Source organism: Nanorana parkeri, unplaced genomic scaffold (genome assembly GCF_000935625.1).
Source record: "Nanorana parkeri isolate BGI_ZX_2015 unplaced genomic scaffold, ASM93562v1 scaffold550, whole genome shotgun sequence".
NCBI classification, from domain to species: Eukaryota; Metazoa; Chordata; class Amphibia; order Anura; family Dicroglossidae; genus Nanorana; species Nanorana parkeri.
The window spans coordinates 153,035-170,123 of NW_017306818.1; the positions used below are offsets into that span (position 1 = coordinate 153,035).

The 17,089-nt window shown below is 43.0% G+C and overlaps 1 protein-coding gene across 1 annotated transcript in view; it reads left to right on the forward strand.

Moving 5' to 3' along the window:
* The first annotated feature begins 5,467 nt into the window (after positions 1 to 5,467).
* The window catches only part of LOC108791427 (histidine--tRNA ligase, cytoplasmic-like), a 123,238-nt gene continuing 111,616 nt past the window's right edge, over positions 5,468 to 17,089 (forward strand). Inside the window, exons 1-2 of the mRNA XM_018561914.1 lie at positions 5,468 to 5,554; positions 5,643 to 5,762. Of these exons, the coding sequence (XP_018417416.1) occupies positions 5,670 to 5,762 (93 nt within the window). The 5' untranslated portion in view covers positions 5,468 to 5,554; positions 5,643 to 5,669. The remainder of the gene's footprint in view (positions 5,555 to 5,642; positions 5,763 to 17,089) is intronic.

A 17,089-nucleotide genomic window follows, 5' to 3' on the forward strand; every position in this document is an offset into this window, starting at 1 on the left:
TTGGAATGTTCACCGTTCCCCCCCCCCCCCATTTTCCAGTTCTCATTCTTCTAGCATTTACAATTTACTCGACTTAGGAGACAGAGCAATTGTGAAAACTGAAAGGTTAGTATGTAGCTACAGTCCCAAACATTTTTTTCATATAAAATTAAAAAAATTGAGAATGGTGAGAACTAGGGCTGAAGCCAATTAGTCGATGAGAATCGTTGTCAATGTTCTCATTATAGATTAGTTGGTCTGGATCCCCTAGGTCTCTCCTCCACGCTGGGTGCCGGTGCTTCATTGGACACAGACCAGCTGGTGCCCAGTGGTGAGGAGAGCTCCACCAGATCTCCCCACACTTCTGCTGCCGCATCAGCTCTGCAGCTCTCCTCCCTGCTGGGAGCCTGCTGCATGCTGTGGCCTGTGATCCCCACTGCTCTCCCCCACCTGTATTGGCATGGATCAAAGGGGACACAGAGCCACTCCACCTGCAGCACCCAGTGGGGAGAAGAAAGCTGTCAGGAGGCCGAGCGGGTTGGTGTGGGGAGGAGAGCTGCGGGACGATCAGCAAATATGTGAAATATTTGCTGATCATTCCCTGTAATAGTCAAACATCGCAGTGATCACTATGATGTTTGTAAATAACTGAGAACATAGTATGCAGATGCTGTGTCCTAAATTATGAATGAACAGGAAGTGCTCTACATTACTTCCTGTTTATTCATGATTGTGGCGCAAGATCTGTTTACTATACTCCTATATTTATGAATGAACAGGAAGCCTCTGTACTTGAGTGCCTCCTGTTCATTGAGTGCTGGGGCTGCAAAAAACAGAGATTGAGGACTCTCTGTTTTTATTTCAAAAGGAAAATATCAGGGGTCTGTTTATATTATTAAATTATTGTATTCTAAAAAAAGTGGGAAAAAGTAATTTTGCCTGACAAATACTGGTGCGGGAGGTGCATTGCCGTGCCATTCATTTCCGTGGCACCCCAAACGCGTCTCTCGCCTGCAGTGCGATCGCCCGCGATGCGATTGCAAAAAAATGTGCATGCCGTTTTAGTCGTAAGTAAACTTTGTTTGTAACACTCCATTTGTTTATTTTATATTATGGATGGTATTTCATTTTTTTTCCCTCCATTTCCTGTACTTTTTTAAACAAGGGGCCTGGTCACTTTTTGTTAGTTTGGGGACTGGACTATGGCACAGAGGAATAACAAAAAAAATGCCTCGGCATTGGAGGTCAGTGGGAGTATAAAAAGCCCCATATCAACAGGGCTTTCTCAGTGCAGGGGCCAGTTTACAGGACACAGCAGTGACATAGGGTCTGAACTGTACACCACTCCAGACAGCAATTATGTAGGGGGTCAGAGGATAGAGCCACAGCACATGGCTGGAGACACAGGCATTTAACGCCTCCTGAAGTGTCAAATCATAGAAGTCCTTACTTGCAACTTGCTCTGATGAAGAGGGTATATCCCTGAAAACGCATCAGCAAGGTTAAGGTTCTGGCCCACATTATGGTTGTCTGACTATTCAGTCCATTGCTGGTTTCTGGTTAGCAGTTTGGTTGGTTCATTCTGAAATTCTATATAACAGATACCATTTGTGAGTATTATTTTATTCGGTTTTTATTTGGATAAATAAACAGTATTCCGCTCGGAGAAGGCTCCATTCTTTTATTTTTTTCTTGCACAGCAAAAGTCAGGTGGAGGCTGTAGCAATAGAATAAAGCTAGGAGACACAGACCGTCGGTGCACCAACTTATATTGCATGGCATTATGAAGCAACACTGTGAGGCCTTTGAAAAAATCCAGCTGAATCTCTGCAATAAAATAAGTATTATACTCGCCCTTCTGGCAACCCATTCTCCTATCTTTTCTCCATTCCACCTCTGTAGCTACTACCAGTCTCCTTAAATCATAAGCATTTGCAACTTCTGGGAGTGTTGAATGGATGTGCTCGCTTTTCCCCTGCTGTTCTCTGTAGCTCCATTCTCAGACTCCCTATGTCACTGCTGTGTCCTCTAGTGATTTAAGGGTTCCAAACTCCTACACCTATGTCACCACATGACGCAGCAGTGACACATCATTTGGTGGGGGCACAGGCATCTGACACTCCAGGAAGTGTTGAATGCTAAAGAGTTTGGCGGAGACTGCGGTGCTGAAATGGAGTGAAGGTAGGAGGCGTGGGCCACCACAGAGGTCAGTGTAATATTTTTTTTTTTATTAGTTTGCTTGCATTACAAGTATATTGTAATTAAATATTTTTCTTTCTTTTTTTAGTGAAAGTAGAGTTTTTATTTAAATGAAACTGAATTGAAATGTCCCTATAATCATGACTAGTGCTTTAAATGGGGACATTTATGAAACTGTTGCACAATAATAAAAAACATTCCCAGTAGCAAAGATTGCTCTTATGCAAGTGTTCATTGCTAAAGCTACAGTCATGTTTTTTATGTATCTGGTTTTGATACATGTGTTCTGTAGTCTACCTACGTTATCATCAACTTTCTTTGTATTATATTTACTTACTATTTCCTACATATAACAATATAAACATGTAAACATCCTGTTAAGAGACTCTCCCAGGAGGAAAAACAATCAAAAAAGAAGTAAGAAATATTCATAACTTATAAACTAATAAAAAAGCAAGAGAAGCAACCACCCGAAATCCCTCCCAACCCTAAGCCACACAAAAATAAAATAAAACAAAACAAAGCCAAACAAAACAAATTGGAAAGAATAAAAAGAAGGAAATTTCACGGTCTCATCTTCTCCTTCCCTTAGTGCTGGTTCACACCTGACCGTTTTGTAGTGCGTCCTATGCTCGATGAACGCACTACAAAACGGACCAAAATGTAAAAATCATTGAAGTGAATGGTATAGTTCCCACCTGTCCGTATTTCCGTCCGTCCCGAACGCACTACAAAACGGGCCACGCTTGAAAAGGTCCCGAAGCGTTTTTGCTGCGTATTGGTCCGTTTTGTAGCGCGTTAGTGCCCATAGACTTCGACAGGAACGGACGAAATCACTGAAATCGCGCATAGAACGCGCGTTCCACACATGTCCACAGAAGACCACTCCCCCACAGAGCTGTTGTTGAAGAAGAAGATGGAGGATGCCATGCTTGAATCTGAGGCCTTCATAAGACAGGTGGAGGGAAGGCCATGTATTTATGACATGTGCCATGCGCATTGCAAAAACAGGCGCATAAGGCAACGTGCCTGGGTGGAGATAGCCGAAGCTTCGTGGCCGGACTGGGAAACCTTCCCAAAGCAAGTTAAAGAATCCAAAGGTACATTAAAAACGCGCGTGCAACGCGCGTTTCTAATGTAAAAAAACGCACATAAAAACGCACCAAACTCCGGGACGAAAACGCGCGTGTGACGCGCTTATGCAATACGCACAGGTGTGAACCAGGCCTTACTCCTCTCCCCTCCTCCAATGGCCATGCAAATGAACCTCACACTCCTGGTAAGCACATGATAGTGATGTCAGACTCTATGCATGGTTTCCATGTCACCATAAATTGTGAGTACCTATCCTGGGATCCTGCTACTAACTCTTCCACCCTTCTTAAAAAAACTATTTCTTTAATCCAATCTTTAATTTGCGGGGTATTTTGAGACCTCCAATTTTGAGCTATTACAGTTCTTGCAGCAAATAGAAAAAATCATAATGAGACTTTCTTGACTTCTTTAATTGGTCCTGGTATAATAGTCAATAGCGCAACCTCAAGTGTAAGTGTCCCTGCACCTTGATAAAATGTGCTCCTATTTAATAGACCGTTTCCCAGAAAGATTGAATCTCTTGACAGGACCACCATATATGTAGCATAGTACCTCTCTTTACTCCACATCTCCAACATCGATCAGATATGTTTGGGAAGATCTTATGTATTAAAGTGGGGTATCTATACTAGAGCTGCAGCTAACGATTATTTTCAAAATCGATTAGTTAGCCGATTATTAAGTTCGATTAATCGGTTAATCGGATAAACAATCAAATACATTTTTAAAAATGGCTCCAGTGATGGACTACTAGTTTGTATTGACAGGAGCAAGCTTGGAGTGGTGGAAGTAAAAAAGAAAAAAAGTGTGGTGTGCAATATAGTGAAATGGAAAGTGTAAAATTATACAGCAATCAATGCAGAATTGCACCAGCTATAGAGGACTACTAATCCCAGCAATAGTACAATATACAGCGCAATGCAGAATATCACCAGCTATAGAGGAGCACAACAAATCCCAGCAATAGTACATTATAGCTGGTGGTATTCTGCATTGCGCTGTATAATGTACTGTTGCTGGGTTTTGTAGTCCTCTATAGCCAGTGGTATTCGGCAGTGCACCACTGTATAATGTATTATTGCTGGGATTTGTAGTGCTCCTCTATAGCTGGTGGAATTCCACATGGCGCTGTATAATGTATTATTGCTGGGATTTGTAGTCCTCTATACAGCGCAGTGCAGAATATTACCAACTATAGAGTACAACAAATCCCAGCAATAGTACATTATACATACAGTATATAATGTATTGCTGGGATTTGTATTCCTATGTATAATATACAGCACAATGTACCATCAGCTATAGAGGAATACAAATCCCAGCAATACATTATAGAGCACCACGTGTGGGAAAGTGCAGGCTTACCTGAGCAGTCTTCCAGCAACTTGCTTCTGAGATTGGGCCTGTCAATCTGCCGCTGTCCTCCCCCCACACCTGCTCCTCCTTACTACATCTCCCCGCGTCCCTGTGCCGATGGAGAATGTGGGCGGGCGGTGAGTGTGAGGCGGGAAGGAGGTGCGGCGTGTAGAGCGTGGATGCGGGTCTGGCAGCGTTGAGCGTGAGTTGGGGAGGAGGTGCGGTGCGCAGCGTGTGTGGAGCCGTGAACAGGGCCAACTGATCAGAAGCCGATTAATCGATTATTGAAAAAGTTGACAACTTTTTCAATAATCGATTATAATCGATTATGTCGATTAGTTGTTGCAGCCCTAATCTATACTATCTTGTCAATATCTTACAGTTCCGTTCCTGAATGTAGCTTGAAATACTCGATTGAAATGTTAACACAAAAGATTGTTTACAATCATCTTGAGATAATCTATAGCCGAATTCCGTTTCCCACCCCCTCACGTAGCATGGTCTATCAGAAAAGGCTTGAGTTAAGAGAATGTGAAATATCTTTGATAGTTTATATTTGCTTTTCTTTTGGTTCATACAAAGTCCTCAAAGGGGGTCATATATCGCCTAAGAGGTTTAAATCTCGAAAGAGCAGTAATGTAGTGTTTAAGCAGAAAGTACGCATACCACTGTCGCCGTGTGGAACCACCTTCTGGGGTCAGAAGAGATAAAGGATATATACTATGATCTGAAATTGCTTCAATAATAGGGGCTGGTTCCATAGCGGTCCATTTATCATCAACTTTCTAATGTATTTTATTATATACAGTAGATTACCCTCTGTTTCCATTTGCAGGCCACCAGAAGGGTGTTTGCACATCAAGATGCAAGTGCACAGACAGTTAATGGAGAAAAAAAGCAACAACTTATACTCAAGACTCCAAAAGTAAATGTTTCACTTGCAGCACCTTTTAACGTGAGTGTAAATATACTTAGCAAAGATTAATGTCTTCCTGTTTGTGTTATTTCTGCAGGGAACACATGATGTTCACCCAAAACAAATGGCTGTTCGTGAGAAGGTATTCAACCTAGTGGTGAATTGTTTTAAACGCCACGGAGCTGAAAGTATTGACACACCAGTATTTGAGCTGAAGGTTAGTTTTAGTGGGAGAATGCCAATGTTCATTTCAGCAATGCCAGAAAACAAAACTGTAGCTGGAAAACCTTTAGATATTATATCTACCCTTTCTTCATTTTCCATATTGCAGGGATGATGTCGTCCTCCTGCAGACAAAATCCAAAGGGAAAGGGGAGTACTTCAAATCTTGCAAGAAGACGCTGCAGCACAGTATCTGGAGTATCTTCTCCGTAGGATTTGAGGTACTCTACATTCCCCAGATCTCGCCAAAAGGAGAATGACATTACCCTTGCCTAGGTGCTGCAGGCAAAAGGAAGGGGAAAGGTAACTATGTAACATACAAGAATTTTATAAAACTGTTATGCTGTGTTTCAACAAGGCGGAGGGCATTTAAAAAGTGACCTTGCATATTAGCTGCAGGTTTTGCTGTAAATATTTTGCCTCATAAGCTTACTATTTATTACAGGTATTTGTATAGTAGCAACAATTTACACAGTGCTTTACATATAGTACATCCACAGTCCCTGCCCTCAAGGAACGTAAGTCTCTATCTCACATGCATACACATACAAACTAGGGTCAGTTTAGACAGAAGCCAATTCACCTTCCAGCATGTCTTTGAAGTGTGGGAGGAAACCGGAGTACCTGGAGGAAACCCACACAAGTACAGAGAAAACATGCAAACACCATTCAGGTAGTGTCCTGGTGGGGATTTGAACTGAGGAACCCAATGCTGCAAGACAGGAGTGCTAAAGCTGGGCACTCCTCGACACACTGCTCGAATGTTACTCGCTGACACTTCTTGAGTAAGCAGGACTCCCAGAAATTCAAGCAGTTTGCGGCCCTGTTGGCAACCCTGCAGTCTGACAAGTCGGTTTTTCTATTGACTTATGTCAAAGGAGCTGGTTCAAAAAATCTCGTCTGAACAGTGACTGCAGCCAATCAGCTGCAATTACTGTCCATGTATTCTGACAGCACCACACCCGCTGCTTTCAGAATGCAATATTCTGGCGTGTGGGGAACTAGAAACACAAAGTGCACAGCTTACCCCTGTAATGCATCCTTGTCATCCACATTCGGTGCTTGCATAAATCTCTTTCAGAGTACATATCTTAAAAAACTGCAAAACCAGCACATGATGCTCTTCCCGAAAGAATTACATTTTATTCCACATGCAACCAAAGTGGTTGTGTACAGATGCATGCATGGAATAACATTTTTGGAAGAGCATTGTATGGCCATCCTAAGCCGCAAACCACTGTGCAGCCCATAATTTAAAGTTATACTTCTAGTCAAGCACCTAAATACGTAGTTGAAATACATATATTGTATGTAAACTATTTTATCCGGCAAAAAACTCCCAAAACTTTAAATTCGGTTCACCAGTCTTATGATCCAGACTCCCCTGACAGACATCAAAGCCTGGTCCTTGAGCTGTACCATTCTCCTAAGCATTTAAGCGATACAGCTTGGTCAGGATCCCCAGTTTGTCAGTTAGAAAATAAAGAAACATCACACCGGGTACTCATGTGTTTCCATTTCAATTTTAAATTACTTTGTATCAACCAAATGTAAATTCATGGCAAACTTCAGTTAAAGGAGAACTATGGGGTTAAGGCTTTTCCCCATAGTTCTTCTTAGGGTAATGGGAGGACACAAACTAGCGTCCTCCCGTCACCCTAGGCTCAGTATACCGCGAGCTACAGCTCGCGGTATACTGAGACACCACAGTATACCACGAGCTACTGCTCGCTTTATACTGAGACGCCGCAGCTGAAGCGGATCCCGACAATTATGTTCTGATTATGATCAGCCCAGCTACGTGAGTGATAGCTGGCTCTGTCTATCTAGAGGCAGAGCCAGCTGTACCCGCCCCCTCCCCAGTCAGCGCTATCGGAGCAGGGAGGGGGGAATCCAGCCCCTCCCCTGTCACGGCAGAGAGCTGCATGTGCTATTAACTAATAATGAGGATGCCATTAACTCTTAATGGCACCACAAGAGCGTTCCACATTCGTGCACGTTTCGTGAATGTGCGTCAAAGCCCCATTTAACAATAAAGAAGCAGCAGCCTGATCATATATGTGTCCCCTTCCCTCTCCCTGTAAGAAGGCTGCTATGCAGGGATTACAGATAGATAATTACACACATTACGATACTTTTGCCAGCAGTAAGTAAAAATATATTAAAAATAATTAATTAGACAAAACTATAGTAAAGGGTGTTTAAAGTGAATCTGTGTGTTGCCAATGCTGGGCAAATTAGCAGGTAAAGAGACAATGTCACCTTGCCCAAGGAGAGCAAAGTAACAGTGCCATGGCAAAGGGGCCTCCTTGACACACCTTGCTTGTGCTCCCTTGTCATTCTCTTTCTCTGTTGCAGCTAGTGCTGAAACCAGAGTGGTTGGTGAACCGGGAAAGTGGTGATGGCACTCCTTCAGTGATGTGACAGCATTGGGTGCTAGACTCTAAGCACTCTCACCTGAAAATGCCAGGTAGTGTTACCAGCTTCAACAGAGGACAGAGTTTTCCGGGGGAGAGCAGGCAAGCTGAGTATAAGGGGGTCCCGGGCCCTTTGCAGAGACACTGGTCCTTTTCTTTGCATGGGTAAAGTCACAGCTCCCTTGCTTTTGATCCCCCGTTGCTTCATTTATCTGCTGGGAGGAAGGATCAAAACCTGGTACTTCGAAGTATGGTTATCATGTGATGCGCTCCCCTTCCTCCTACATAACAGCACTAGTACTTGGAATATAGCTGCCTGGGCAGCTTAATTCACAGCTGGCCACAACTAGCAAGACCACTGAACTGCATGTACATCAGCAAAAGGTGACGTCAGCACTTTTCAAAGTAAGAAGAGAAAAACAGTTTGGTGAGAATAATGTGTTATGTGTCTAAGAAATTACATTTGACTCCAACATCTGCAATTTAAACATCAACTTGACTTGTGGCACAAAACTATTTTTCTATTTCATGCTACATTTGAATTGCACTTGTTTTAAATGTTAATTTTCAGTCTGTTATACCAGTTAGTATTAAAATGAGCACTGGTATTAAAATGAGCACATGTGCAAATAAGATTCAATTTTCTTAGGTGCCTCCATTGTTTTGTAAAGTGGTTTTCACAATAAATTATTATTCCTCCTGTTTATCCCTGCCTATGAATATTTCATAGATTAGCCGTGACCAAGCACCTGGTGTAATATGGATGAATCAGCCAGTGATTAATTCACTTGTTATTCATTATGGATAATATGCTTTTTATGCTATATGAGCAGGTATCTCCACTTTTTCCTACCTTTGCTAAAAGTAATTTAAAAACAAGGCCACAGTTAACTTGTTTCTCACAGAAAAAAGGGTCTGCGTTGCCCATTGTATCTAATCACATGCAATACATTTCTCCAAAAGACAACAGCTGGAAGTTGGACAATAGAAAGGTAGAATACCTTTTAATATTCATGTTAATTTGTATTAACGTTGTCAAATTTTAATGTATTCCTAATGTGTTTGTAAACCCCAATACTAAAGTTGTGTAAATAGCTCCATATTTGCCTTGTAAATGTAGTTGTAAAAAGTATATATTTTTTTAAATTGGTGTGAGTAAATGTTTACTAAATACTAATTGATCCTGCCAGTTTTGCTCTTTAAGAGACCTTCCTTCTAATAGGGTGACGACTTTAGGGCCCATTCACACCGCATCCAGATTTCTTCCAGACCAGACTGTTTCCGGACCCAAGATGCATCCTAATGTATCCCTATGCTATTTATGGCCTCAGTTCCCACCAGCGCAGTTCGTTCCAGACCAGAAAAATAATGGTTGTCCTATTTTGTCTGGTCTGAAATGCACTAGAACGCACCAAAAACACATGGAACGCACTGGAACACACCTGTAAGACCATTTTAAGCTAAAAAACGTGCAAAAACGCAATTCACTATGTTCCAGATCTGGTCCGGAAAATGGTGTGAACCTAGCCTTAGCCCACCAGCTCTGAAGCTAATGGAACATTGTTACCTGTGTGAACTATATCCCTGCTTTGAGGGCAGATTCACACCATTTTCTGGACCAGATCTGGAACGCACTAAAACGTGTTGCGTTTTGACGCGTTCAATTTTAGGTCTTGCTGGGGGACCTCTGTAAGACCTACAGATAGCCAGGAAAAGAGCAGCACAATGCTTGCACATAAGAGGCATGAACTTACCACAGTTGTTCTTTTCAGAGCTGCTCAAATGATCATAGCAAGGGACAACCTGGGCAGCAATGCCTCTCCACTTGTCCATCTTATTATTGTTCTTATATTGCCCATGCCTCGGATCATACAGCTCTGGGCAGGCTTCCACAAGTTCTACAAATAATTCAGTGTCCACTTCAGCCATTATGGTTCCTATCCTCACACATCTAGCTCTCCACAGAAGCAGGAAGTCCAGGGGTGATGAGATCACCCCTGTTGCGTTTTGACGCGTTCAATTTTAGGTCTTGCTGGGGGACCTCTGTAAGACCTACAGATAGCCAGGAAAAGAGCAGCACAATGCTTGCACATAAGAGGCATGAACTTACCACAGTTGTTCTTTTCAGAGCTGCTCAAATGATCATAGCAAGGGACAACCTGGGCAGCAATGCCTCTCCACTTGTCCATCTTATTATTGTTTTTATATTGCCCATGCCTCGGATCATACAGCTCTGGGCAGGCTTCCACAAGTTCTACAAATAATTCAGTGTCCACTTCAGCCATTATGGTTCCTATCCTCACACATCTAGCTCTCCACAGAAGCAGGAAGTCTAGGGGTGATGAGATCATCCAAACCAGCCAAAAAACAATATTTTTTTTCCTATTGCATTGCGATCTGGTGCGTTTTTGACGTGTTTGTGCACGTTCCAGACCAGTCAAAATGTGACAAGCAGTATTTGTCTGGCCTGGTCTGGAACTGACTGCAATGGTGTGAAGAGGCCAAGAAGAGCACAGGTAAACATTGGGATGCATTTTAGGTCCAGAAACAATCTGGTCTGGAGGTGATCTAGATGTGGCATGAATGGGCCCTTAACGAGTCTGCAGCAGTCAATGCTCCCTGCTGATTAATCGACAGCTGCTCTGACCATTTAGCAGTCAAGACTGGGACTTCATGCTTCAATGATGTTGCTGGCAACCTCAAGCAGCTTCTCCCTTCCCAAAGCCCTAGCCTGCAGGAATGGAATCACTATTTACATCAAGTAAAATGTATTTCTTTCTTCTCCATTGAGGGACAAAGGAATTAAAATTCAGTCGGATTGGACTGCAAAGTGAGCTGAATTATAGAATGTTTCCAAATCAGCTATGTTGTCCAAGATTGTTCACTTCCCTGCCTTCTCCAAACTCCTCACCCTTTTGTGAATAACTCCTATAGTTTTTTCAGCTCTGCTAAGAAAAGTGTAACCAGTTTTTGCAAGCCTTTTTTTCTTTGATTTTTTTTTCATGGATTCTTCTTTCCTTGACTTGCATCCAGATTCCTCACTACATTGCTGCTTGAGCTGGTCTCCCGAAAACATCTATCCAGATCAACATTTCCTAAGCCTGACTTTGGTGTGTCGTATCCAGACCCCACTGGATTGGACGTTGCAGGGCTAGCCTGAAATGTGACATTTGGCCACTAGACTGTGCTTTGTGGCCCATTCCAGAAATGAGTGTACTGTGAACATGAGTGAAAAAGTTAGCTGCAGAGCACTTTCGTGGTCCACACCCTTAGAGGTTTTGGGGGTGTCTGCTTGGTATCCTTTGAGGGAACTGGTGCTTGCAGTCTGGTTCTCAGTGCTTCTTCAGTTATAGGGTCTACATCATCGGAGTCTTCCTCCATCAGATAAGGCTGTTTTCCCTCCCATGTCTAAATTTTTGCAGGTGCTGACCACATAATATCTAAGCATGCCTTAGTGCTTTCCTCTGCGGTGTCTGTCTATGACAGGCCAAACCACTGGTCCCCGTGACCATATTTGACTCAAATTCAGTATACCAGAACTCTATGTCTAAAGAAAATAGAAGCACTCTGTAGGATCCTTAGGCCCCATTCACACTAGGGTGCGATTTGATGCTTTTGTATGCGTTTAACATGGTTTTCTAAACACATAAATATGTATCTAATGATTTCCAATGGATCCATTCACACCTTAAGTTTAGATGCTTTTAGATGCAGTCATTTTAGCTGCCGTTTAGAAAAAATGGAAGTCAGGTGTGTCCAGGAAACAATTTTAGCTTCCAAACGCACCAAAATGCACGTAGAAGCATGTAAATGCAAGAAGCATAAACAAAGCATCTAGCCTTACAGATTTTGCAGATAGATCTTGCATATAAACGCAAGTGGCCAGTGTGAAAAAGGCCTTCGTTTGAGAGAAGCTTTGTTTGGAGAAGGCTGCTTTTTGAGACAGATGTACTCAGTGGCGTCGCTACAGGGGGGCAATTGCCCCCCCTAGGTTATCACGTGCCCCCCGCTAACAGTGGCAGCAGTCCCGGCGCTAGCGCAAGGCAAGAGAAATGGAATCCCTGTCCCAGCAGATAACTGTGCCCGGGACGGTTATCACACAGTTATCTGCTGGGACAGGGGTTCTCCCCGCTGCAGCCCCACAGACTGTCAGCGGTCTCTCCCTATAGGCTGTAGCGATCTGTGCCAGTGGGGACAGACTGTCGACTAGAGCCTGTAAGGAGAGCCCCCGCAGTCTACTCACTTCTCCGCGGCGTCTGCGTTCGTCTTCATTCCAGCAGCTGACCGCAATAGCCAGCCTGCTATTGGCTCTTTTAAATTACAGTAGCCAATAACAGGCTGGCTATTGCACCCGCCCACTGTCAGCTGTCAATCAACAGAGGTGGACCTGATAGAAAACTTCAGGTCCTTCCTCTGCTGATTGACAGCAGTCAGTGGGTGGGTGCAGTAGCCAGCCTGTTATTGGCTATTGCAATTTGAAATATCCAATAGCAGGCTGGCTATTGCTCCCAGCAATGAAGTAAAAAAAGAAAAGTTTAAAAAAATAAAATAAACTAAGATTAAAAAAAGTTTAAAAAATAAAGTTCAATTAATGAGAAGTAAAAAATATGTTAAAAAAATAAATAAAGTGAAATAAATAAAAATGTTAAAAAAGTGAAACAAATAAAAAAGTTAAATAAATAAAAGGTAAAAATGTAAAAAAAATAAATAAAAGTTTTAAAAAAATAAACGGTTGTGGCACTCAGGATTGTGGGCGGCATTGGACTACATGTCGGAAACCGCAGGGCGCAGATGCCATCCGCAATTAAATCAGCTCTCGGCACCCTGCGGTTGCGACATGCAATGAAAATTATTAGTGCCCCCTCCCCAGATTTGACTGTGGTATCTTATGTGCCCCCCTATATATTTGTTCCTAGAGTCGCCACTGGATGTACTGTATTTGGCCATACATTTCAGATGACTGTACTTGTGTGTATTGTACAGTTCTGCTTTAACTGCTAAGAGATCACTGCCTGCAACGCAGACTTACTATGAGCCAGCGGTGAATCCTAAGCCTATGATTGGGGGTAATTGTTTAATCTTTTAAAGAAAGAAAAGCATGAAGAGCAACCACTTGCCTAACAAAACATATCGGAAGCTTTGCTTGTAACACATCCCTCCGCCTACCAGATATGAAGAGCTTTTTTTTTCTTTCAAAAACTGCAGGCATGTTGTGAAAGCAGAGACTTTCATTGTAATAGATCCCATATATCACAGAAGCCATATAGGCAACTCAGCAGAATGTTTAGGCCCCAAAAGCCTATGGCTCTGTGTTTCTTATTAGTTGTATGAAACATTCCATTCTAGCCGATGATTGTGATATATTTCTTTCCTGACTGACATATGTGGCACATGCTTTTAAATTGTCCTCTACTTTAGGGCTGTTAAGAGTCTAATTTTTTGGGCACGTTTGGGGAAAAAATGATGTAGTGATTCTATCCACGGCATTATAAATCTGTTTTAGAGTATGATTTATTATTTATCAAGCTATCAAATTAGGGTTTGTTGTGATCTGGCAGGGCCCTTGGACTGCTGTATGGGTAATTATGTGTGTAATTCACTGTACACGGTCTCAGGAGGATTTGTCTAGGGCTCTCAGTTCTCTTGCATTATTCATCCATCCATTTTTCCTCACTATGTACTCCATGCTGATTTGTTGGCATATGCCAGATATTTATGTCTGTCATTTTAATACTGGCCTGGTAACCTTCTAGAAGTGATTATACATGAAAAAAAGTTATGCTTAATTACAGAGTAAACTGGCTTCTGTGATATGCTGCCACTAGCATTTTGCTTTTTGTGCTGTTGCAGCAACCCCACTTGGTATAACTAAAGTTTCTCTTTACACCAGCCTTTCTCAACCTTTTTGGCATGGAGGAACCCTTGACATAATTTTAAAGTCTTAGGGAACCTTGGACAAAAACATATATGTCTACAGCTCACTATAATATGATCAGTATGATTGTATTGTAAATAAAATATTAAAGAATGTGGTGTATTTGAAACCTATGGAAGATCATTTATTACCCCCTGCTGTATATGACCAAATTATTTTCAGTAATGATCATGAAATTAACTAAAAATAAGATTGTCCAGAAAAGACACACAGACAGGGAAAACTGTCTCCTTACTATGATGGTCAGTGTAGAAGTGTCCCCTTACATTGGTGGTTAATGGAGAAATGATGATCCCTTACTGTAGCGGCGAGTGGAGAAGTGGCCTCCTTAGGTTGATTGTCTTTTATGGTCTTTGGATAAACTTCCCCTTATATTAGGGGTCAGTGGTTATTGGAGAAGGGCACCCTTACATTGGGGTCCTCTGTTCGCAAAACTCTGCCTCGGGTTACGAACACGACCGCGGCCTTCTTCCCCGCTCTGACACATGGTCGTGGCTTCCTGTAGTCGAGATTGCGGTTGCAGACGGGGCTGTGGACACTTACTGTGAAGCTTTTTTCTGTGCTTTGTAGCACAGTACTGTACAGTATTACTGTATTCAATCCAGCATGGCTCCCAAGAAAGTGCAGAGCAAGCATAGTGGGAAAAAGAAAGCGCAGAGCATTAATGAAGGTGACAAGAATGTGCAGAGTATTAATGAAGGTGACAAGAATGTGCAGAGTATTAATGAAGGTGACAAGAATGTGCAGAGCATTAATGAAGGTGACAAGAATGTGCAGAGCATTTATGAAGGTGACAAGAATGTGCAGAGCATTAATAAAGGTGACAAGAATGTGCAGAGCGTTATTGAAGGTAACAAGAATGTACAGAGCGTTAACGAAGGTGACAAGAATGTATAGAGCGTTAACAAAGGTGACAAGAATGTGCAGAGCGTTAATGAAGGTGACAAGAATGTGCAGAGCGTTATTGAAGGGTGACAAGAATGTGCAGAGCGTTATTGAAGGTGACAAGAATGTGCAAAGCATTATTGAAGGTGACAAGAATATGCAGTGTTATTAAAGGTGACAAGAATGTGCAGAGCGTTATTGAAGGTGACAAGAATGTGCAGAGCGTTATTGAAGGTGACAAGAATGTGCAGAGCAAGAATGGTGGTAAAATGAAACGTGTGGTTAAATATTTTTTTTTTCATATGGTTCAGAACGGATTAACCTGATATACATTGAACCCTATGGGAAAATGTGATTCGGTTCACAACCAAAAATCGATTCGCAACCACGTTCGTAGGGGTCAGAACGGATTAACCTGATTTACATTGAACCCTATGGGAAAATGTGATTCGGTTCACAACCAATTCGGTTCGCGACCAAAAACGTGGAACCAATTACGTTTGTGAACCGAGGTGCCACTGTAATTGGTTAGTGGTTCCTTACCTGAGAGATGAGAGTGCAGGGTGCAGTGGCTTAGCCAGTTGATGTTTCTGCAAAACTATTGCAAGCACCTTCAGGAAAAAGATCATATCTATATTTGCTCACTGCTTAAGGAACCCCTAGCAACCTCTGCGGAAATCCTAGTTGGGAAAGGCTGCTACACAGAGACCAAAAAAATGCAGGCATCATACTGTTGCCTGCATCTACCTTGACTAATGTCATTGTCACTTGTCTTCCCCCATTTCAGCACTTTCACTTCTTTTTTATGTGCCACAGGCCTTGCCATGTTTTACATAGAGTGTTGTGGCTACATCACATAATGCGTCACTTGACGGCTTCTTCTACCTATCTTGAGTGGGACCCACTGTCATCATTCCAGCATAGTGTCTATATGCTACCTGAGCTAACTTGCTTTGCATCCTTCCTAGCAACACACCCAGCCTAAGTCTCTGCTGAACCTAAGCATGTTCTCTGCTGCACCCGCAATGTGGGTCTCTTCTGCACCTGCAGTCTGGTTCTCTGCTGCTCACGCAATCTGGATGTTTGCTGCACTAATAGTCTGGGACTCCGGGTGCAGCAGAGACCCAGAATGCAGGTGCAGCAAAGTCTGAGTCTCAACTACACCCCAGCCTGGTCTTCATTGCACTTGCAGCCCAAGTCCCTATTGCACCCAAAGCCTCCATGGCTGCTCAGTTGCCCCACAGTCTCCACAGCACCATAGCCATAGCCTCAGCTGCTCCATCTCTGCATTTGCAGCTTCCAGTTGTGCTCCTGCCTCCAGCTGACCACTGCCTTGTGCATCTCACACACTCGAGTTAACTGGCACCAACCCTCCTGCAAGTACCTGTTGAATTATCTAGGGGTAGCCAGCAGCTTAGCCCAAACTCCCATGAGGGAGTCAATGGTGAAATGTCAGCTACCCCTTAGACTCCATTCACAGGGGAAGTTGTTGCACAGAGGAGCAGAGACCATGTCTCTGTTATATATACAGCATACATATACCATATAACAGGGCTGAAAATTTCCACTCGCCTGCTCACATTTGGCGAGTGAAAATAAAGTGAGGGCGAGTAGAAATTTGGGTCTCAAAGTATCGGTCAGCGGTCCAACTGCGGCCCGCGAACCGGTACTATGTGGCCCGCAGCAAGCTGATAAGTCAGGCACATGGAAGCAGCTACATGGTCTGCATCTCTGTCAGATGCAGACCGCAGAGCTGTTCCTGTCAGCTCTGGCTTCCTTCGGACGGAGCTCTGACAGTTCTGAGCTCCGGCCGAAAGCAAAGATGTATTAGTGAGGTCTGCAGCAGACCTCACTAATCAACCCTAGATCACCAGGGATCGATCCTCCTCACAGCCTCCTCCCTGCAAAGATGTGAGGGGGCTCAAGGGGGGAGTGTATTATTATTTTATGTGGGGGGGTTAATAAGAGGGAGTGTATTATTATTTTATGTGGGGGGTTAATAAGGGGGGAGTGTATTATTTTATGTGTGTGTGGGGTTTATAAGGGGGGAGTATATTCTTTTATGTGTGGGGGGTTAATAAGGGG